At 42.0% G+C, this 24,103-nt stretch overlaps 3 protein-coding genes across 5 annotated transcripts in view; all 3 read left to right on the top strand.

The window, feature by feature from the left end:
* LOC311148897 (interleukin-6 receptor subunit beta) overlaps positions 1-4,941 on the top strand; it is a 39,336-nt gene extending 34,395 nt beyond the window's left edge. For both annotated transcript variants that reach the window (XM_084185910.1, XM_084185911.1), the window contains one exon: positions 3,356-4,941. In XM_084185910.1, coding sequence (XP_084042036.1) covers positions 3,356-3,415 — 60 coding nt within the window. In that variant the 3' untranslated portion in view covers positions 3,416-4,941. The remainder of the gene's footprint in view (positions 1-3,355) is intronic.
* A 1,908-nt stretch (positions 4,942-6,849) lies between these two features.
* On the top strand, positions 6,850-8,667 carry LOC311148515 (putative nuclease HARBI1). 2 transcript variants are annotated; one of them, XM_084185496.1, is made up of 4 exons: positions 6,852-7,406; positions 7,476-7,591; positions 7,688-7,799; positions 7,894-8,665. In XM_084185496.1, the coding sequence occupies exons 1-4, from the start codon at positions 6,935-6,937 to the stop codon at positions 8,262-8,264; spliced, it is 1,071 nt and encodes a 356-aa protein (XP_084041622.1). In that variant the 5' UTR covers positions 6,852-6,934; the 3' UTR covers positions 8,265-8,665. The 2 variants fall into 2 exon arrangements, 1 of the variants encoding a protein (XP_084041622.1); XR_014614908.1 differs by lacking the exon at positions 7,476-7,591 and having other exon boundaries at positions 6,850-7,406; positions 7,894-8,667.
* A 1,727-nt stretch (positions 8,668-10,394) lies between these two features.
* LOC311148853 (phospholipid phosphatase 2-like) overlaps positions 10,395-24,103 on the top strand; it is a 41,095-nt gene continuing 27,386 nt past the window's right edge. Inside the window, exon 1 of the mRNA XM_084185849.1 lies at positions 10,395-10,825. Within this exon, the coding sequence (XP_084041975.1) occupies positions 10,765-10,825 (61 nt within the window). The 5' untranslated portion in view covers positions 10,395-10,764. The remainder of the gene's footprint in view (positions 10,826-24,103) is intronic.

A 24,103-nucleotide genomic window follows, 5' to 3' on the forward strand; every position in this document is an offset into this window, starting at 1 on the left:
TTTTTCAAACAGAAATGTGCATCCTGTAGCACTAACTCCAAAAGGTTTTGGGACACTGTAAAGTCCATGGAGAATAAGAGCACCTCCTCCCAGCTGCCCACTGCACTGAGGCTAGGAAACACTATCACCACCGATAAATCTACAATAATCGAGAATTTCAACAAGCATTTTGCTACGGCTGGCCATGCTTTCCACCTGGCTACCACTACCCCGGCCACCAGCTCTGCACCCTCCGCTGCAACTTGTACCCAAACCCCCCCCCCCCCCCCCCCAATATTTAAAAATACAATCGCTGACTCTGTCAACCACCGCATTCTTATTGGCAGACTAAATAGCCTTGGTTTCTCAAATGACTGCCTCACCTGGTTCACCAACTACTTCTCAGATAGAGGTCAAATCGGAGGACCTGTTGTCTGGACCTATGGCCGTCTCTATGGGGGTGCCACAGGGTTCAATTCTTGGGCCGACTCTTTTCTCCGTGTATATCAATGATGTCGCTCTTGCTGCTGGTGACTCTCAGATACACCTCTACGCAGACGACACCATTTTGTATACATCTGGCCCTTCATTGGACACTGTGTTAACAAACCTCCAAACGAGTTTCAATGCCATACAACACTCCTTCAGTAGCCTCCAACTGCTCTTAAACATTAGTAAAACTAAATGCATGCTCTTCAATCGAACGCTGCTGGCACCCGCCCACCCGTCTAGAATCACTACTCTCGACGGGTCTGACCTAGAGTATGTGGACAACTACAAATACCTAGGTGTCTGGTTAGACTGTAAACTCTCCTTCCAGACTCACATTAAGCATCTCCAATCCAAAGTTAAATCTAGAATCGGCTTCCTATTTCGCTACAAAGCCTCCTTCACTCATGCTGCCAAACATGCCCTCGTAAAACTGACTATCCTACCGATCCTTGACTTCGGCGATGTCATTTACAAAATAGCCTACAACACTCTACTCAGCAAATTGGATGGAGTCTATCACAGTGCCATCCATTTTGTCACCAAAGCCCCATATACTACCCACCACTGTGACCTGTACGCTCTTGTTGGCTGGTCCTCACTACATATTCGTCGCCAAACCCACTGGCTCCAGGCCATCTATAAATCACTGCTAGGCAAATCCCTGCCTTATCTTAGCTCATTGGTCACCATAGCAACACCCACCCGTAGTATGCACTCCAGCAGGTATATCTCACTGGTCATCCCCAAAGCCAACACCTCCTTTGGCCGCCATTCCTTCCAGTTCTCTGCTGCCAATGACTGGAACGAATTGCAAAAATCTCTGAAGCTGGAGACACTTATCTCCCTCACTAAATTTAAGCATCAGTTGTCAGAGCACCTTACCGATCACTGCACCTGTACACAGCCCATCTGAAATTAGCCCACCCAACTACCTCATCCCCATATTGTTATTTATTTTGCTCATTTGCACCCCAGTATCTCTATTTGCACATGGTCTCTTGCACATCTATCATTCCAGTGTTAATACTAATTGTCATTATTTTGCACTATGGCCTATTTATTGCCTTACCTCCATAACTTGCTACATTTGCACACACTGTATATATATTTTCTGTTGTATTTTTGACTCTGTTTTGTTTTACCCCATATGTAACTCTGTGTTGTTGTTTTTATCGCACTGCTTTGCTTTATCTTGGCCAGGTCGCAGATGTAAATGAGAACTTGTTCTCAACTGGCCTACCTGGTTAAATAAAGGTTAAATAAAATAAAATAAAATAAATACCCAAGAAGATTCTAGGCTGTAATTGCTGCCAAAGGTCGTTCAACAAAGTACTGAGTAGGGTCTGAATACTTTTTATTTTGATAAATTTGCTAAAATTTCTAGAAACCTGTTTTCGCTTTGTCATTATGGGGTATTGTGTGTAGATTGATGAGGGGAGAAAACGATTTAATCCATTTTAGAATAAGGCTGTAACGTAACAAAATGTGGAAAAAGTCAAGGGGTCTGAATACTTTCCGAATGCACTGAAAACAGAAATAAATAAAATGATTTGGCCACAGAGGATCATTAGCTTCATTAAAAAAAGGCTGTGGATTGTTTTAAGTCACATAGCCTACAGTCGGAAGGGCCTGCAATTTGCGCAGCGCGTGCTGCAAATACCAAATAGATGATTGTTGAGTTATGACTGTCAGTGAAAAGTAGAGAGACCCAGCCAGGCATATCGCAATATTTAAAAATACAATCGTGGAAAAACAGTTGGAAAAGAAAATAGCTATTGCTGTAAAAAGATGACAATGAAAAGACTCCAACCTGTCTTTTAGTTATCAAAATGATCAACTTAATTGAGCAAACAGTAGAATCTTATTGGCATCAGCGGAAAATATCGGCCATATCCCCGGTGAGTGCATATTCACTGTCTTTATCATTGGGTCAGTGCCACTTTTGTTTGTTTTTGGACAATCATTTCCTCCTCCAGGTTAGATCGACGTCATATTGTATTTGTGTCGCCCCTTTTGTAGGCCGATTATATGGATCAGCCAACATCGTTTTTATTGATCTGTTTGTCAGTGTCAACAGAGTAGGCTACCCTGTAATTGTTGTACTATTAAAAGAAATGCGTGCGTACCAGTAAGAAAGGGTGAGACTGTTGCAGCTGTTGGTAGATAGCCTCAACTTTGTTTTGAAAGGAGGCCAGAAAACTGTCACAGAGGTCGGTGGTGATTGTGAGAGAGGGGTTGTCCAATGGGCGGAGAAGTTTGTTGATGGTTGAGAAGAGCACTCTTGGGTTTCCTTGTTCATTCCTTATAATGTTGGAGAAATAGGCAGATTTGGTTGTGGCTAGTGAGTCCTTGTAGTTGTGAATGTTGTCTTTGTAGGCCTCCTTATGGACAATGAGCCCTGTTCCGTTTGTAGAGCTAGTTGTCGTCCTGTGGCTTTCATGGTATGCAGCTCAGGATTGTACCATGGCACTGGGATGTTGAAGGTGACCACCCTCCTTTTAAGGGGGAAAAGAACATCCAGGTGGGAGGAGAGTTCACTGTTGTAATGAGCCACCAAGTCAGTCACTACATGAGGGTCAGGGGTATCATGTGATTGCAGGTGGGGGTTAAGGTTAGGGTTTAGGGTAGGGACCTCCCAAGGATCCACATTGCATACTTTTATATACCAGATGGCAAAATTGGACTGTGCCCTAGAAAATGGAAAAACACAGATCTACTGTACATATCTGTAGACAAATGATCTCATTGAAGATCTCTGGAAGTCCAAATTAGTAGGACTAATTTAGTGAAGCATTTTTTAAATTGATTACTCTGTATCGCACATTTATGCTATTATTTGTCTAACCAATTAAACATGTTCTAAGTTATTCTCTTTATTTTTCAGAATCTCAGAGGCGAGAACACCATTTCAAATACAGCCACAGTGTCCCCACTCCCCCAGTAGGGGGCAGAAATCTATTGATGTTGATTGTAAGTGGTAATATCATTTCTTAGGACGTCTGAACCCTGTTCTTTGTTTTTCTATTATATGTCCTGAATTTGTTTGTTATAGCACACTGTGAGGTTTTAATTGGCAGCTGTACAGTACTTTGAATATTGTTTTATCCAATCAAGTTTCATTGTGACCTGGCATGTTAAAATAAGGCCACCTGCAAAGTAATTCAATGTAATGTATGTTTAATCTGTTCTATATATAAACGTTATATGCTGTAATATCGTCTCATCTACTGATGCATGTCAAACTCCTGGTACATAGCTACTGCAGTTTATTTTAAGAGCTGCTGTGTTATAAGAGAGGCTAGAAGGCTGTCACACCAGGCTAGAACATAGTCTACCCCCAGGTCTGGTGCTGATGGAGAAACAGAAACACAAGTTATCCCAGTTCCTCTGAGTCCTGCTGTTGCTTGGTCATGTTAATTCTACAGTCCCAGCAGGACTTGTAAAACTCCCTTTGCTTTTGTAAGACTGGAAGTTTGGTTCTTTTTCACTGAGTTTTAATGTTTCCACATACTGAGTTCAGTACTCAGCGTGGGTCCACCCACTGTAGAGCTTTGATTAATGCCCACAACTAATGGCACATTTAGACCCACCTGTATTTTTACTACCCAGTGTCAACCGGTCAACCCCAGACATGTGTGAATCAGCATCACTGGGGCTTTTTTCTCTTTCAAAAGCAGGTACAGGAGTTGGAGAGGATAGCATGTTATTAAATACTGCATACTGAATGAAGGGTCAGGCTCTGCATGGAAATCTATGCAAATGCTGCATGCAATGCCTGCTGAGGTCTGTAGCCTACTGGCTTGAGTGGATGGAGTTTAGTTGTCGTGGATGTCATGAATATAAGATATTGTAGCGACCTTAACACAACACCTAGCGAGCTAGTCAAGCGTATAGGACCTCATGGCGTCATAGTTAAGGTGTTGGCTTCACAGTCGCTGGACCTGGGTTCGAGTCCTGGTTGGGGCTAACTCTCGAATTTGTAACAAAAAATGTTATTACCATGTTTGGAATTATATTTAGCAAGTAATTACTTGCCTTGAATGCTGTGACTGACCACTTTAGAGTAATCATACTACTAATTAAATATATTAAAATGTATTTATTATAAATGTATCACAATTAATGTGGAGTGCCATGGGTTTCCCCAAAAAATCCCAGTAGACACTGATCTATGGAAATGCCCTAAAATATCCCCATAAATGTTATGGCATTTTGGGGAGCTGCGTTCCAGTCAGTCAGTAACACAGGCAACTCCCCACTAGGCAGCTGCTATCCACTGTGTGCCAGGCTACTCTGAGAAACGAACTGCTTTACCACCAGCAAGACGGACAGGGGCTGGAGCAGAGCGCACAGATTATTTCTGCTCTGCTTTCTTTTATTGTTGCTGTCAGTAGCTACAGTAGGTTTCCATCCGACAGATTTTCATGCGAATATTCTAAAATCCGCATAACAACAATATGTGCATTTCACCACCAGGGGCCTGTTGCACAAAAGTAGAATTAAGACATCCGGGATAAATGACTCAGCTGAGCTCAATGAAGCCAAAACATGTGCGTCCAGGCTTAATTGGTTGCACAAAGACCAAGCCAGGATGAGCAGACACGGATTCATTAAGCCAGGTGAAACCAATCCTGGATAGGTGCGCGCTCACGGCTCACTCAAATAGACCCCGCCACAGATCACAGATTAACTGATTTACCATGGCAACTAGAGCCGCGTACTTTTCCCCGTCGGAAGCACAAATCCTCATGGAGGCATACGAGGAGGTAAAAGATATAATTAAGAAGAAAGGCAACACCGCCACAGTGATAAAGCAAAGAGAAAAAGCGTGGCAAAGTATTGCAGACCGCCTGAATGCGTAAGTAGTGCACAATTACACACTCACCGCTCCGCTGAAACATCACAATTACAATTCAAATATTTAATTCACATCTCCAAAAATGCAGTTGTACTGTAATTATGAAACGGTTAAATTTTTAATTGAAATGCACTGCAGATATGAGTGAAATTGTGTAAAGTAACTCCATCACACTGTATAAAGCTATGATAAATTTTTTGATATTTTTACTGAAAACAAGACAAAAATACCAAGTAATTTTTTGCAGTGTGACTCCATTAAATGTGTGTGTGTGTGTAGATTAAACATGAACGGGCCAAAACGGACATGGCAGCAGGTCAAAATCAAATACAAGAACATTCTGCAGAATGGTATGGTCCCTGACTAATATTTAACAAAGCACAAGCATATATTGTACCCAGAAGGTGCCTGCTCACACATTGTCTGTACTGTTTTAGCAGTGAAAAAGAATACCCACAGACAAGGCACGGGTGGTGGGTCACCAAAGGCTGACCTTACCCCAGCAGAGGACATGGCCTTGGAGCTAAATAAAGGCAGGCCCGTCTTAGAGGGGATCCCTGGGGGGAAAGAGACGAGCATAGGTTCCTCCCAAGATGCCACCCGCTTCATTCAAGGTATGTCCTTCCATCTCTACATGGGATACAACCACATTCATATTGAATCAATTTGGACTGTCTGACTTTGGTTTACCTATTGCCTTGCAGTGTCTGGCAGCACTGTGTTCCTGTTAGAGCCACCAGCACAAGCACCAGACGATGCTGATCCAGTGAGTACTCCATCAAAGGCATACTGTAGGCCTGGCATGTCTTGTCTACTAGCTTCAATATGAATCCGATTAAATGTGATAGGGTGAAGGCCCCAGTGCAGCAGCAACAGCACATGATGGAGACGACGATGATGAGGAGGAGACCATCTCTCTGGATTCCAGAAGGCATGAGGTATCATGTTAAGACTGTGAAAGTACTATTTACTCTACAATGGTGAGGAGTCCTCATCAAAATCAAAAAATCTAATTTCTTTTACAGGACCCAGATGCTATACAGTGGGAAAACCAGCCTGGCAACATAGTGCGTATTAATAAAAGGACACCACATCCTGCCAAATTCCAGCTGCGCTAATTGTATTGTGTTCACAGAGCTCACAAGCTATCAGAAAGTTGTATGGCAACCACCTCCGGCGCCAAATAGAACTGGCAGACATAGACATTCAGTACAAGAAGAAAAAGATGGAAAATCTTGCACTGGAGTCCGAAATAAAAAAGAGGACAATTAGGAAACTGGACCTTGAAATAAAAAAACTTGAGAGGGAGGTGAGATATGCCTTCAATGTACACTGTATGCTAACTGTAACACAAATGTATTAATCATTATTTTTCTTTCCTCCCCCAGCTCCAAGAAGATGACACAGCTCAAAATAAAAATTAGGTATATTCTCGTAAAGTCAAGTGAGCCATGACATATGAGCTCTTATTGTGAGCACACAGGACGGTGGCATCTTTCTAAGTTTTTTTTTATTTTCCCAGCAATCAGTACAACCAAGTCATCGTTATAAGGCATCGCCCTCTTTTGCCCACCCCCCCAGCACCAGGTGTGGCCACTAGCCTATATGAAGGCCCAAAATTGTGTGTTCCTTTCTGCTCTGACAATGGCATGCCCATTCGTGCGAGATGTGGTGGATGAAGAAGCACTTGTGCTGAGGAGAGCCTTCAGGCGAGAAAGGGTCTTCAGGGACCGGTTGGACCCACTGGCCTTCCCTGATGACCATCTATATGAAAGATACAGGTTTTCTGCAGATGGCATCAGGTATCTATGCAGACTACTGGGTCCCAGGATTAAGCACCGCACTGCACGGAGCCATGCACTGAGTGTGGAGCAAATGGTTTGTGTGGCCTTGCGCTTTTTTGCTAGTGGAGCCTTCCTGTACTCAGTGGGGGATGCAGAACAGCTGAACAAGGCCACAATTTGCCGCACAATAAGGAGTGTGTGTCTGGCTATCAAAGCATTAGCAGATGTCTTCATCTCCTTCCCTGGCCACAGAAGACTCTGTGACATCAAAGAGGAGTTCTATAGGATTGCAGGTAAGAGGATCTACAAATTACAGGACAACTGTTAACACATAGTAGGATACTCATTACTTTGTGTGACAGGTTTCCCCAATGTCATTGGTGCAGTGGACTGCACACACATAAGGATAAAAGCCCCCTCAGGTGCCCATGAGGCCGATTTTGTGAATAGGAAATCCTTTCACAGCATTAATGTTCAGGTGAACATAACTTTTTGATATTGTCCATTGACGAACACTCTGCATTGCCAGTGATGTGCATTGATTGGTGTAATATTCCTCATCTTATGATTTCAGATGGTCTGCAATGCTGACTGTGTGATCAGCAATGTTGTGGCAAAATGGCCTGGCTCAGTCCATGACTCCAGAATCTTTCGGGCCTCTGAAATCTATCAGTGCCTATCACAAGGTAAGCCACACAACCCCTATTTATAACCATCATGGCTGTGTCAAGAATATCACTGTGTTTATGAGGTAGTAATGATGAGATTTTGTGTTGACAGGTGAATTCTCTGGTGTGTTGCTGGGAGACAGGGGGTATGGCTGCCAGCCTTTTCTCCTGACACCTTTCACAGACCCCCAGGAAGCACAGCAGGCCTACAACCATGCCCATGCCAGGACCAGGGCCAGAGTTGAAATGACCTTTGGCCTCCTGAAGGCACGCTTTCACTGCCTTCACAAATTAAGGGTCAGCCCTGTTAGGGCATGTGATATTACTGTGGCTTGTGCTGTCCTCCACAATGTGGCCTGCCTGAGGAAGGAGAGGGCCCCCAGAGTGCCACCAGCCATGGACTGGGACAATCCGGCAATCTTCCCTGATGACGACAGTGGTCGGCTGCTGAGGGACCAATATGTGTTGAATTATTTTAGTTAGTATGTGTGCTTTCAATTTTGGTTAAATATGTCCTGCGGTGGCAGAGGAATTTGGGTTTTTTTGGGTTCGTTTTTTTACGAATTTGGCCTCTTATGATGTTTGTGCGGTATACTGTGTGTAATACAAGGCTGCAGGGAGGCTACTGCATCCATTCATTTGTCTGTTCAGTTGATGTGTATGGATTTGTCCTGCATTTATTTTAGTGTGCAGACATGCAGGGTGTGTTATATACAGACCTTTGAATGTGTATGTATCATTTTGTATAATATGCTTGGATTCTGTGCTTTCCATCTTGTAGAGTCACTGTGACTTCAGTTTCGAAAGGAGCTGATGGTTTACCTGCTTTGTTTTGTCCTTATTCAATAAAGGAACATAATGTTACACATTGTGTTTTTATATTCATATGGAATGTGTATTTGTTTATATGACAGAGTACTAGGGCCACACTGAAGAAAAAGGATAAAGTCATAAATTTATGAGGCTGGTTCTTTCTGCAGAAAAGCTACATATTGTTTTTACAGTTTTGATACTTATGACAATGTGATACTTAATATTCTGGCACATCAGCATGTCTTTGTTTATGAAACCATACTGAAGTACAATTTCACGAAATGCCCCACATCTGTCATTTTAACAACTGTCCTCCTTTAAAACAACTGGTTACAATATTATGACTTGTGTTTTTTTCCCCTCTGTGGCCCTAATATTCTATCATTTTATATATAGCCTTATAGTCTATGGGAAACTGTAAATTATCTAATGATAGCAACATCATCTAAAAATCATTTTTTATCCAAAATCATTGAAATTAATGATCACAAACGTTTAAATAATGACAGTGGGTCTAGTTATATGTGATAACAATGTATAGTGAGCAGTGAAATAACTATTGGTTTCCATTTGTGGTGACTGCTGACTGACATTAGGGATGAGATTAAATAGATCCTGGAATTTAGCCTGGTCTGGAGCAGGCTAGCTCCACAGAATAAATCTCCATGGTAATTTATACCATAACATATCCTCCTGCCCCCTATCCATCTTTAGTGCAACCGGATTACGGATCAATTGAGCCAGGATCACCAAGATATCCTGGCTTAATCCCTTATCCTAGTTTTGTGCAACAGGCCCCCGAGATGTGTTTCCATCAAATGTACTTGTTGTGGATAAAAGACTGTGCATGATGAGGTAGTGCGCAAAACATTATTTTTGTGGTTAAATTCCCATGTACCAAATAAGAAAATTCAAGTGAAAGGAAAATTCCACCCCAAAACGTATCTGCTAACTTTCAAAATACATAAATACAGCCGATATGATCATATGATGCTAAATGTATTTCTGTATTTTGAAAGTTACATATCTTGAAAACGTAATTGCTGACATGCAAAACATTTTGGGACTATATCAACAATGGAATATTGAAATAAATATTCCAAGATCGTTTTTGTGTGGAGTTTTCCTTTAAATGGGTTTCCATGCATTTTCAACTCTACCAATGGTTTTGTCACAAAAACTGTTGCATTATATAGCAAATGTGCCAAGTCTGGTCTTGACAGTGATACGGTGCGGGTATAGCCTACATTATGATATTATTATGGATAAGAGCGAGATTATTTTTTATTTCTCAAACTGCAGCCAATTAAGCATTGGTCATAATGTCACCAGAATTAGACCCTCGATATTTATTGGAATGGAGCATCAAGCTCATCACCGTGCACTTTCACCACCCTGTGAAGTTCATCATCATTTATTTCATCTGCAGCCTAATGAACTGCATGCTTTCCCGAGTCATAGTGGGAAGACCAGACGTCATCGCGTCACTAGAAGTTTACTACGATATGATGGTTATTAGGACTATAGGCATCAATATTTGCGCATAAAGTCGTTTCCACCACTATTTCTCGAATAATTAATTTTACTGACGCAAACAAATCCCACCTTTTCTATCATATTTTATTTTGTCAACATTTGGAATGTTTACCGACAAATTTGCTATTTCCATCGTGACATGTACTTTACTTGTATAAAAAAGGTCGGCTGGAAACCTGGCTAGTGTCAATTCTTACCTTTCAAACTTCGCACAGTGAACTAACTATTTCCGAGTTCCCAGTTGGTTTGAACGCCGCATAAAATACTTCAAGGAAGTGGGAAGGAGGGATCAGTGGCGTGGTGTGTGGAGAGGGTTGTAATGATTTGTCAGACGTCTTAACTACTGTAAAAACGTTTTCTTTTTCAGTCCTGTCGCCATAACCAAAATATGCGCGCAAAGGGCGCAATAGCTTAACACTGTGGCGGATTGAGATGATTTGAGTCTGAGTTTGGAAGACATTTTTCGGATTGCAAAATTGCATAGGCCCACCTAGGTAACAGCATATGTGGGCAGGTAGGGAAATAGCCTTCCGGAAGAACTCGCAATACAGGTTGGCAGTTTGCATACGGCACTCATAAAGTACGTTTTCAAACAAGTTTTTGATCAACTACATCCTCTATCAACAGAAGAAAAATGAAGGATTTTAGAAAAAAGAAGCTGTATGTCTTGGTGGACGTGCTGTGCGTGGTAGTGGGTAAGTACAGTAGCTACAGTGTATCAATTTCACACTGCCCTTGAACAAAGACAGGATTCTATACTAGGCAGGCTACGTAAACAGAACTATTCATATAAAGTCATCGGAACTACCGTGTCTGTGCCTCGGTAACATTGATTTGAGTTTTAGACTGATGAAGAACCATTGGACATGAAATGGAAAAGGTATCCAGGTTACCAAATAATATTCCTCCTCATGGTTAATTAATTGGGCAAATAACAATGTCTTTACTGTAGATTTAACTGATTTAGTCACTTTTGATTACATAATTAAGTCGAACTGCAGGCCTACTCTTCATAAAAAATTAGAAAGCTCAAATATGTGCGCCCTAGAGACAAGTCTGATAAAGCTGGTGGACTGTTAGCACTATTTCTCCAGTTCATACTGATTATAACACCGTAGTAGAGAATAAGATGTGAGTAGCTTGTTGTTAATGCCAGACTGCCCCCTGCTCCAGACCATCATCCCTTCCATACATGCAAATGTGTATGGAAGGAATGATGGGATATTGACATGATGCTATATTAAATTGCACCATGGGAAAATAGGTAAAGCTCATTTGCATCATGGACCTTTCCATGCTGTACTGAGTTTCAGGAAGCTCAATGTTTGTTTATGGAAATGTAATCTGCATGTGTGTGCCCCCTTATCCCTATTTCCTCTATTTGGACTTCCCAAAAGCCCTCGAAGAATATGCCTCTTTTCCACATTCAATGCATTTTTAAGGATATTGCTTGCACATGTGCATGACAGACCAGCTACTTCAATACTGAATTACTTCAATATGAACTCTGGCTGGGCATTTAAACTGCAGACTGTCAATTAATCAATTAATATAAATGATAGGGCAGTGCAAATGTGACAGTGGTTTGAGGTGAAGCTATAGAAATACATATATTGTTGTCCAATCATCCACTATGACTTTTCTATTATCGTGTAGCACTTTGCCCATACATGTCAAGCAGGCCAATCAGTCCCTACTCCCTAGAGATGGGTTTCCTAACTCTGGTCCTCAAGTACCCCCAACAGTACACATTTTTGTTGTAGCCCCGGACAAACACAGCTGATTCAACTCATTGAGGGCTTGATTCAGGTGTTTTTGTCCAGGGTTACAATAAAAATATATACTGTTGGCGGTAGTTGAGGACGGGAGTTGGGAAACACTGCTTAGAGTTAGGTTCCCCATCTGTCAAGACTCCAATGTGGGGGTGTTGTTACACAGGGGGTGTATGATAACTGATAACTGCACTTACACTTGGCAGACTATAATTGCGTAATGGTCTGGCCTTTGGCAGCACATTCTCGCGTTGTTGTTGTTGTTGTTCAGTGTGGTGTGAGAGGAGAGCAGAATGGGTAATGCCTGTTGGGATCTGCTCCAGGGCAGCATCCCCAGGCTTTCAGGATATGATCCATCCCACCATGGGATTCCAGCGGTGAGAACATCAGACCGACTGCTGCATAGAGAGAGTCTGGCTGGCCCCCCCTTTGGAACTCTAAAGCCCACCATGTCACGTCTTGGCTTCAATTCTCTAGGTCAAACTTAGATGATCCACCTCACCCCATGCACCCTCCAAAGAAAGGAGAAGTAAGTCAAATCCATGCTCCTAATCTTAGCAAAAAATAAAGTGTTTTTAGGCACAGGACACACTAGTTATGGTGTGGCCTTTGTTCCACCACAAAAATGTATTGAAATGCACTCCACTGCCCAAGCCCATAGCAATACTATGAGAACAATGTTTTTGCTGGCTTGTACGTAGGACATAAATTGTTAGAAGTAAAAATAAAACTGAATCTCTACCATGGGGAAGTTGATATAAAGGGAGGGTGCAGTGATATGGTCTGTAGTTTAATTATTCGAAGGTTACTGTGAAGTGTGAATCAATGGTATTGCAACAAGTCAGAACCACAAGAGGTGCTATCCATTCCCCAGGTTATTACATTTAAATGACATTACACTAAGCTCTGTAGATATAATCACAGAGTAATATAACTGGTAAATGCTTATCCTGCCCAGAGCTTAGCCCATGTCAAACTATCAAAAGCTGGTGTGGTAGGTGAGGTGTGTGTGATTATTAACCATGTGTCATTTCCATGTTTAAAGGAAGTTCATAGGAGCATATCAAATTGGGTGTCAAATGAAAGCTAAGAGTCTATATTTTTTGGGAAATGAAGGTATAGATACATTTTTCAACCATTTTCCATATAACAAAATTGTAATCCCCGAGCCGACTAGGTGAAAAATCTGTCGATGTGCCCTTAAGCAAGGCACTTAACCCTAATTGCTCCTGTAAGTCGCTCTGGATAAGAGCGTCTGCTAAATGACTAAAATGTAATGTAAATGTAATGGCTTTGATTTCTGATCAAACCGATAGAAAAGGAGTCTTAGAAAACATCTTCCAGAAAAACTCTTAAGGTTTTAGAAACACATCAAAACACAATCATGTTGAAGTAAAGACCCCTGCCAACTAATATCAACACTTATATTTAGTTTTGGAGAAATGATTTGCCTTCTGAAAATTTAAGAAACATTGCCTTATGCCTTGTAATTCCGTTACCAAAAACCCACATACAGTGAGGGAAAAAAGTATTTGATCCCCTGCTGATTTTGTACGTTTGCCCACTGACAAAGACATGATCAGTCTATAATTTTAATGGTAGGTTTATTTGAACAGAGACAGAATAACAACAAAAAAATCCTGAAAAACGCATGTCAAAAATGTTATAAATTGATTTGCATTTTAATTAGGGAAATAAGTATTTGACCCCTCTGCAAAACATGACTTAGTACTTGGTGACAAAACCCTTGTTGGCAATCACAGAGGTCAGACGTTTCTTGTAGTTGGCCACCAGGTTTGCACACATCTCAGGAGGGATTTGTTTCCCACTCCTCTTTGCAGATCTTCTCCAAGTCATTAAGGTTTCGATGCTGACTTTTGGCAACTCGAACCTTCAGCTCCTTCCACAGATTTTCTATGGGATTAAGGTCTGGAGACTGGCTAGGCCACTCCAGGACCTTAATGTGCTTCTTCTTGAGCCACTCCTTTGTTGCCTTGGCCGTGTGTTTTGGGTCATTGTCATGCTAGAATACCCATCCACGACCCATTTTCAATGCCCTGGCTGAGGGAAGGAGGTTCTCACCCAAGATTTGACGGTACATGGCCCCGTCCATCGTCCCTTTGATGCAGTGAAGTTGTCCTGTCCCCTTAGCAGAAAAACACCCCCTAAGCATAATGTTTCCACCTCCATGTTTGACGGTGGGGATGGTGTTCTTCACGGCGTGGTGTGTTACCAATTGTTTTCTTGGTCACTATGGTCCCAGGTGCCTTGAGATCATTGACAAGATCCTCCCGTGTAGTTCTGGGCTGATTCCTCACCGTTCTCATGATCATTGCAACTCCACGAGGTGAGATCTTGCATGGAGCCCCAGGCTGAGGGAGATTGACAGTTCTTTTGTGTTTCTTCCATTTGTGAATAATCGCACCAACTGTTTTCACCTTCTCACCAAGCTGCTTGGCGATGGTCTTGTAGCCCATTCCAGCCTTGTGTAGGTCTACAATCTTGTCCCTGACATCCTTGGAGAGCTCTTTGGTCTTGGCCATGGTGTAGAGTTTGGAATCTGATTGATTGATTGCTTCTGTGGACAGGTGTCTTTTATACAGGTAACAAGCTGAGATTAGGAGCACTCCCTTTAAGAGTGTGCTCCTAATCTCAGCTCGTTACCTGTATAAAAGACACCTGGGAGCCAGAAATCTTTCTGATTGAGAGGGGGTCAAATACTTATTTCTCTCATTAAAATGCAAATCAATTTATAACATTTTTTACATGCGTTTTTCTGGATTTTTTTGTTGTTATTCTGTCTCTCACTGTTCAAATAAACCTACCATTACAATTATAGACTGATCATTTCTTTGTCAGTGGACAAACGTACAAAATCAGCAGGGGATCAAATACTTTTTTCCCTCACTGATTCTTTATGATATTTTCAAAAGTCTCTCCCTCATGATTAGGGAGGATTATGAAAGTTCACAGAAGTAACAAGTAAAGGTAGACCTACCGATTTGTTAGTGTTTTTACTGATATAAATATATGTTTATTAATTATTAAGTGATTAAAACTAAATGATGTTACCAAGTCGGGAACAGAATTACCGAAAAACTGTAACGGAATTACTGCAATTGAATTGGCTGCAATGGGAAATCATAGTAGTCACAAACCACAGTTGGGTAACCTGCTACTGTCCTCCCTTCCACTGGCATACTGTTTATGTTAAACTTATAACTGTTTTCTTTCTCTTTCTGTCGTTTGGTGGTCAAAGCCACAGTGAAAACCATCTGGACAACCCCACCCTCTCTCACTCTCTTTGCCTCTCCCTCTCCCTCTCCCTCTCCCTCCCTCCCCAGTTAATGTTACCTCTCCCGGCTCTTACTGACACCTACCCGGCATGAGCCCCCTCTCTTTCCATTTTCTGTAACCAGCGTTCCCACCCACTGAGCACCGACCGACACCGGATGTTCTTGGACGTTGAAAAGTAGTTGAGATTTGATTTCAACATCCACAGACGTCGTTTTTTGGTTCGGTCCGGAACGACCTTGATTTGGCCCAAACATAGACGTCCGTGATTGTTGACCGGACCAAATGTGAACCAATCATAGACGTCTATGTTTCACAAGTTTGGACATCACAGTACAGTAGAGTAGAGTATACTACCGTAGAGCACACTAGAGTTTAGTACAGAATAATGAACTCTACTGAACTGTACTGACCTATACTCTACTGTGATGTGCTGTACTGTGATGTCCAAACTTGTGAAACAAAGACGTCTTTGATTTGGTCCGAAACAACCAAATTTGGGCTTGTTTGGGGGCGGAGCTCATTCAAATAATAGCCATATATGCAAAGGAGGATATTGCATATTTCTACCTTTGTGTACCTGTTTAGGATACATCACCATGAAGAGAATGACATTCATATCCATAATTATGCATTTCTGTGTAGTACAGATCAGGGATCCATGATTGAATTCTGTTGCTGTAGTTCAGTAACCAAAATAGATTATTTCAAACTCAAAGTGTCATGTCATAGCTGACATCCCATTCTTTCTGCAGACATCTTTGAATCTTAAAGGGATACTTTGGGATTTTGGAAATTAAGCCCTTTATCTAATTCTCCAGAGTCAGATGAACTCGTGGATACCATTTTTATGTCTTTGCATCCAGTATGAAGGAAGTTAGAGGTAGTTTTGCGAGCTAATGCTAACTAGTGTTAGCACAATGACTGGAAGTGTATGGTATCTACTATCATGCTAGCAGTTACCATAGACTTCCAGTCATTGCGCTAACGCTAGTTAGCAACTTTCTTCAAACTGCACGCAGAGACACAAATGTTATACACAGGTTAATCTGACTCTGGTGAAGTAGGTAAAGGGCTTCATTGCCAAAATCCTGAAGTATCCCTTTAATTTGGAGCAAATGCTGTATTTAACAGAGTTTTTGGAAAACCTGGTCGCATAATTTCTTTGGGAAGATTTTACCGTAACTCTGTTACCGAACTTTGCATCTGCACATTTCTTCCAGTAAATGTGTTTTTGTGGAATGTTCTGTGTAAATTGTTCAAAGTAGTCTTAGTGCATAGAGTTGTATGATTTGTTAAACTTTGAAATCAATGTTTTTTGTTTGGCTCAGCATAATTCCATTATTGTGGAATTGCCGCATGACAAAGAGGCAGTTTCAAAATCACTAGTTGGAGGCCTCACAAGCCCCCTGCTTTACAACCAAGAAACACCCATGCTAGGATTTCACTGTGGGATTAGATGTTCCTCAGACAATAAGACTATGCTTCAGAGAGGTTTCTCTCTCATGTTTATGTCCTAGATGGCCTCTGTGGCTAGTAAGTAATCTATAGTTACCAATTTTTGGGGGATACTCAAAAATCTGCCCTAGTTTAGGCTTGAGTTTGACATTCAATATAGGCTCCTCACTCCCACCCCTCTCAAACAGTCTTACCCTCTTTCTATCCCTCTGTCTCTTCTGTCTGTGTAATCCTACACTCACCACAAATAGACAGTGGGTGTTGGCTCAGTGCACAGAGGAAGGGCTGGGGTTAACCTCTCCCTGTCTGAAGTTTTCATAGGTAGCACTACAGAGAGGCCAGCAGAGCAGAATAACATGGTCTACATTTACAGCTGTACTCTGTACATTCTGTGCTTCAGTCCATATGAATAGCTTTGTGCTGTTTCTTATGAATAAAGTGTATTCAGCAAGGCAGAGGTTACACTCGCACTCACCACACACTCTCTCCAGTGCTGAGAGGATATGAGTGAGTGTATGACTCAGTTAGGTCTCCACATGCATACTACTGGACCCCAAGGGGCTTGGCACGGTTACAGAGGGACACAAAGAGGAATCACCTGGTTTAGAATGGGACTTGAGGAGATTTCTCATTTTTTCTCTCAAACTCAAAGGCACAGCATTGTAAAGAAGAGTATCCCTGGCACTTCCAAGGAAGTAAGTGAGTGCAGGACAGCAAAGGAAATGTTGTGTGATCAGTGAAGGACTCACAGTGTCTTTTTCTTTGATGAATGCCACATCACTGTGGCCACGCACGTCTCCAACTCAATCATCAAGTTTTCTGATGACACCACAATGGTAGGCCTGAATACCAACAGCGACGAGACAGCCTATAGGGAAGAGGTTAGGGCCCTGGCGGAGTGGTGCCAGGAAAATAACATCTTCCCTCAACATCAACCAAATGAAGGAGCTGATCGTGGACTTCAGGAGACAGCAGAGAGAGCACTCCCCCATCCACATTGGTAGGGCCGCAGTGGAAAGGTTGAAAAGCTTGAAGTTCCTTGGCGTGCACAGTACTGACAACCTGAAATGGTCCATTCACACAGACATTGTGGTGAAGAAGGTTCAACAGCTCCTCTTCAACCTCAGGAGGCTGAAGAAATTTGTCTTGGCCCCTAAGACCCTCACGAACCTCTAAAGATGCACCATTGAGAGCATCCTGTCAGGCTGTACCACCGCCTGGTACGACAATTGCACCAGCGCAACCACAGGGCTCTCCAGAGGTTGGTGCGGTCATCACAGTGTATCACCGGGGGCACACTGCCTGCCCTCCAGGTCATCTACAGCACCCGGTGTCACAGAAAGACCAAGAAGATCATCAAGGACCTCAGCCGCCTGAGCCACGGCCTGTTCACCCCGCTACCATCTAGAAGGCGGAGACAGTACAGGTGCATCAAAGCTGGGAACGAGAGACTGAAAAACAGCTTCTATCGCCAGGCCATCAGACTGTTAAATAGTTGCCACTAGCCGGCCTCCGCCCAGTATCCTGATCAGTCTCGCACATCCTATTTGGCAACACATTTTGGAATGGCCTAGTCAAAGTCCAGACCTAATCCCAATTGAGATGTTGTGGCAGGACTTGAAACGAGCAGTTCATGCTTGAAAACCCACAAATGTCGCTGAGTTAAAGCAGTTCTGCATGGAAGAGTGGGCCCAAATTCCTCCACAGCGACGTGAGAAACTGATCAACTACAGGACGTGTTTGGTTGGAGTACATTGCAGCTAAAGGTGGCACAACATGTTATTGAGTGTAAGGGGGCAATTACTTCTTCACAAGGGCGTTGGGTGTTACATAACTTTGTTTATAAAATAAATTAAATAAGGATGTAATTGTTGTTATTTGTTCCCTTTATCTAATATTAGGTTTTGGTTGAAGATCTGATTTACATTCAGTATCAAAAATATGCAAAAGTAGAGAAAATTAGAAAGGGGGCAAATACTTTTTCACAGCACTGTAACTACTGTTGTACACACCTTTTCTATTAATATACTGTCCATACTGTCTATTCACACCATTATATAAATATATACACTGAGTGGACAAAACCAGATACAGGCTTTAATAAGCCTAGAGTTTGCCAGCGTTTCCATTCTGTTTTCAATCGGCTGCAAAATGTGAACATTCCTACCAAATAGGATTTTGTATTGAATAGCTGTGTGTGTGTGGAGACAGATTTCATGTCATACTGTCTAAAACGTTTCCAGCTGTACAGTAACGACAGCCATGCACACAGTAGCCCTCAAGTACAAGTTTGTTTTTATTAGAAATGTATGGCCATGTACACTGAGTATACAAAACATTAAGGACACATGTTCTTTCCATGACATAGACTGACCAGGTGAATCCAGGTAAAAGCTATGATCCCTTCTTAATGTCACCAGTTAAATCCACTTCAATCAGTGTAGATGAAGGGGAGAAGACAGGTTAAATAAGGATTTTTAAGCCATGAGACAACTGAGACATGGATTGTGCATGTGTGCCATTCAGAGGGTGAATGGGCAAAACAAAGATTGAAGTACCTTTGAACGGGGTATGGTAGTAGGAGCCAGGCGCACTGGTTTGAGTGTGTCAAGAACTGCAATGCTGCTGGGTGTTTCCCGCTCAACAGTTTCCTGTGTGTATCAAGAATGGTCCACCACCCAAAGAACATGCAGCCAACTTGACAAAACTGTGGGAATCATTGGAGTCAACATGGACCAGCATCCCTGTGGAGCGCTTTTGACATCTTGCAGAGTCCATGCCCTGACAAATTCATGCTGTTCTGAGGGCAAAAGGGGGTGCAACTTAATATTAGGAAGGTGTTCCTAATGTTTTCTAAAGTCAGTGTATTTATTTATATTCCGGACTCTGACATTGCTTGTTCTGATATTTCTTCATTTCTTTCTTTTAATTTTGTGGATTTGTGTGTATTGTTAAGTATTACTGCACTGTTGAAGTTAGAAACATAAGCATTTCGCTGCACCTGCGATAACATTTGCAAAATATGTGTACACGACCAATAAAATTTGATTTGAATCTTAGTGGCATCTGTTAGAAATCTTTTCTATCCGTGTTAAATAGGATAGTACTGGAAAAATGTTGGGGAAAGGATTTGACTCAATAAAATATGTTCCCATGTTCTTTGACCTGACTGCCCTGTAGTTTCAAGTGGTTGAAGGAGGCTTGTGAAGGAAACTATGCAGCTTGTCTTCAGGGATTCAGGATTCTCATCCAGTTGGGTTAGGAAAGGGCATTGTCATGAGTTCTCCAACTGTTTCCACTCACAGAGAAATGTACTGATGACAGCAAAGGGAATAATGCTCCCAGGGCAGTTCTGTTATGGAATCTGAAGGCATTTCAATAAACAGAGTAGAAGAGATGGACAAACACACTTAGATGGGTTTGTTTAGTGAAGTATTGCAACAGATTTCGCAACCAATGACCATAAACACTAAATTTGAAGGATTTCATACTATTGGATTATATGGAATAGAGAAGAGTACCTTAAATAGTTTCTTAACCTTTTTATACCATGGCTCTACAAATATCTATAGCTCCCAGATGTATAATCAAAATGTGTTGTCTGGTCTATTTGTTTGATCTAAGAAAAGTCTATTCCCCAGACTGGATTTAACTGCCCTCCATCCGCACTACTTGGTGCTCAGAATGCGTAAATGATGAGAACGAGAGAAATGGGGATTAGAAAGCAAAGGGTAGCTGGATGTGGTGTGACTGATGGGGAAATTGGGTGTTTCTAGTGTGAATTAGAATTCCAGATCCAAATGCAGAGGTTGTATGCTCAGCACATACCTTCCACATTAGTCAGTCCAGCCTGCCAGAGGAGAGGACATAGCAGAGTAGACTGTGGAGCTGGGAGAAGGGTCCTGGTCCAAACACTACACAGTGAGGGAAGAAGACACAGAGAGAGAAATTGAATGAAGGGCTCTACACAGTCTACGCAAACAGAGCCGACGGAGGTCAGTTTGCGTCGTGTTCCAAAAATTCAGCCACACAAATGTACGTTGAACTACGTAGAGAACGACGCAAATGGACCTCCACCAGCTCCATTTGTGAAGACTGTGTAAAGAGAGAAATGGGGAGATGGAGAGTGAGAGTATAATATTGGCATGATGAGAGTTGAGAAAAGGGCGTACATGCACTGGCGGAAGGAGAAACAGAGTAGAGGCACTGAATGAGAGACTGAGAGTAGAGTGGCTGGAGAGAAAAAATAGTCACTGGATGACCCTCACAGTGTGGAAAGACAGGCCATCCAGTCCCAGGAAAGCAGAGTGTTCTAGCATGTGGCCCAGCTGTGACTCTGTAGGAAGGCCGCCTCTCCAGTCTGAACCAGTCAGGTCACAACTAGGGCTGTTGGGGTGACTGTATTACTGCCACACTTGCAGTCATGAGTCATGACCACAGTTGATGTTCCAGAGGCTTGTATGAGTGGAGCCTGGAGATGCTAAACATGTTTATGTTAATCTACGGTAAATTACCGTGAGACCAGCAGTCTTTTGCATGACAATTAACCAGCTGACAATTTCATGAGCGCCACAGCCATAGTCACACCACAGCATGGGAATATCACATCAGATAAATCAGCTATGCTTAAAATAATCACACAAAGTAAAATCCCAGGCTGTATGTTTTTGTAATTTTGTCCAAATGTGTCCATAAAGCAGTCCAGGTGCCAGAGTAAAAAGCAGGGAGAGGCCCGGTCTATAGTGCAGTGTCAGTGAAGTTTGAGGCGGAGAATGCTTCTTTAATTAAATCAGTGGTCCAGATGAGTTGTGCAGTACAATTACCCAGGTGTTTGAGTCCAGGCTCTGACCCCACCATTACTGCACTCATTTCAGGGAATACATTTAAATTCCAATGCAAGAATCGAAAAGAGCCATTTACAATCAGGTCCAAAATTATTGGCACCCCTGATAAAGATTAGCAAAAAAGACTGTGAAATAAATAATACAAATATTGAGTCATATTTTATGCCCAACATTTTTATACTAATAGAATTGCTCAGAGAAGGAGATTTTGTTTAACAAGTAATTAAAACAATTTTCAAAAAGATAGGTGTACAAATTATTGGCACCCCTGTTTTCAATACTCCGGCACCCTCTCCTTGCGAGCATTATGGCATTGAGCCTTTTTATAAAATGTTTTATGAGACTGGAGAACACATTGGGAGGGATCTTAGACCATTCCTCCATACCTAATCTTTCCAGATCCTTGATATCCTTCGCCTGCGCTTATGGACTGCCCTCTTCAATATAAACCACAGGTTTTCAATGGGGTTCAAGTCTGGAGCCTGAGATGGCTATTGAAAAATTTTGATTTTTGTGTTCAATTAACTATTTCTTTGTGGATTTTGATGTATGCTTGTATTGTCTTGGTGGAAGATCCAAGTTTCAGCTTCCTGGCAGAAGCAACCAGATTTTTTGGCTAAAATGTCCTTGTACTTGGTAGATGAAGTTGACCTTAACAAGGGCCCCAGAACCAGTGGAAGCAAAACAGCCACATAACATCAAAGATCCACCACCATATTTGCATATGCATCCTTCTGTCAATGCCAAACCCACCACTGGTGTGTGTGGCCAAAGGCCTCTATTTTCGTGTCATCTGACCATATGGTTCCAATCCAAGTGCCAATGCCGTTTAGCAAACTTTTACATTTGTTGGTTGCTCTCAATAAAGGCTTTTTTCTGGCAATCCTTCCAAATAGCCTATTGGCATGGAGGTGGCATCTAATTGTAGATTTGGAGACTTGGTGACCCCAAGATGCGACCAAGTTCTGTAATTCTACAACTTTGGCCCTTATCTATTTATTTGCGTCCTGAACCATCTTCCTCACTGTGCGTGGGGACAAGATATGCGTCCTCTACCAGGCAAGTTTACCACTGTTCAGTGGTTTTAAACGTCTTAATTGCTTCCCTAATAGTGGTAAGTGGTACCCATTGCCTGATGTATGAAGGTCAACAACCATTTGTCTCTTTTCATTTGTGAGCTCTTTGCCTTTTTCCATGGTAATGGATGACAAAGGGATTTGACATGCGTGTTACGTCATTTTTATATCCCAGTAAAACAGGTAGCCATGGAATGCCTCAATAGTTAATTAGATGAAATTAACTTTAAAAATTAGAATATATACACTACCAGTCAACAGTTTTAAAACACCTACTCATTCAAGGGTTTTTCTTTATTTTTACTATTTTCTACATTGTAGAATAATAGTGAAGACATCAAAACTATGAAATAACACATGGAATCATGTAGTAACCAAAAAAGTGTCAAACAAATAAAAATACACAACTGTTCAAAAGTTTGGGGTCACTTAGAAATGTCCATGTTTTCCATGAAAACATACATGAAATGAGTTTGAATAGGAAATATAGCAAAATGAATAGGAAATGTAGTCATTGACAAGGTTAGAAATAATGATTTTTTTATTGAAATAATAATTGTGTCCTTCAAACTTTGCTTTCGTCAAAGAATCCTCCATTTACAGCAATTACAGCCATGCAGACCTTTGGCATTCTAGTTGTCAATTTGTTGAGGTAATCTGAAGAGATTTCACCCCATGCTTCCTGAAGCACCTCCCACAAGTTGGATTGGCTTGATTGGCACTTCTTACGTATCATACGGTCAAGCTGCTCCCACAACAGCTCAATAGGGATGAGATCTGGTGACTGTGCTGGCCACTCCGTTATAGACAGAATACCAGCTGACTGCTTCTTCCCTAAATAGTTATTGCATTGTTTGGAGCTGTGCTTTGGGTCGTTGTCCTGTTGTAGGAGAAAATTGGCTCCAATCAAGCGCCGTCCACAGGGTATGGCATGGCGTTGCAAAATGGAGTGATAGCCTTCCTTCTTCAAGATCCCTTTTACCCTGTACAAATCTCCCACTTTACCACCACCAAAGCACCCCCAGACCATCACATTGCCTCCACCATGCTTGACAGATGGCATCAAGCACTCATCCAGCATCTTTTCATTTGGTCTGCATCTCACAAATGTTCTTCTTTGTGATCCAAACACCTCAAACTTCGATTTGTCTGTCCATAACACTTTTTTTCCAATCTTCCTATGTCCAGTGTCTGTGTCCTTTCACCCATCTTAATCTTTTCTTTTTATTGGCCAGTCTGAGATATGGCCTTTTATTTGCAACTCTGCCTAGAAGGTCAGCATCCTGGAGTCGCCTCTTCACTGTTGACGTTGAGACTGGTGTTTTGCGGATACTATTTAATGAAGCTGCCAGTTGAGGACCTGTGAGGCATCTGTTTCTCAAACTAGACACTCTAATGTATTTGTCCTTGCTCAGTTGTGCACCGGGGCCTCCCACTCCTCTTTCTATTCTGGTTAGAGCCAGTTTGCGCTGTTCTGTGAAGGGAGTAGTACACAGCGTTGTACGAGATCTTCAGTTTCTTGGCAATTT

The sequence above is a fragment of the Coregonus lavaretus genome (assembly GCF_964263955.1).
Source record: "Coregonus lavaretus genome assembly, chromosome: 21".
Lineage (NCBI taxonomy): Eukaryota > Metazoa > Chordata > Actinopteri > Salmoniformes > Salmonidae > Coregonus > Coregonus lavaretus.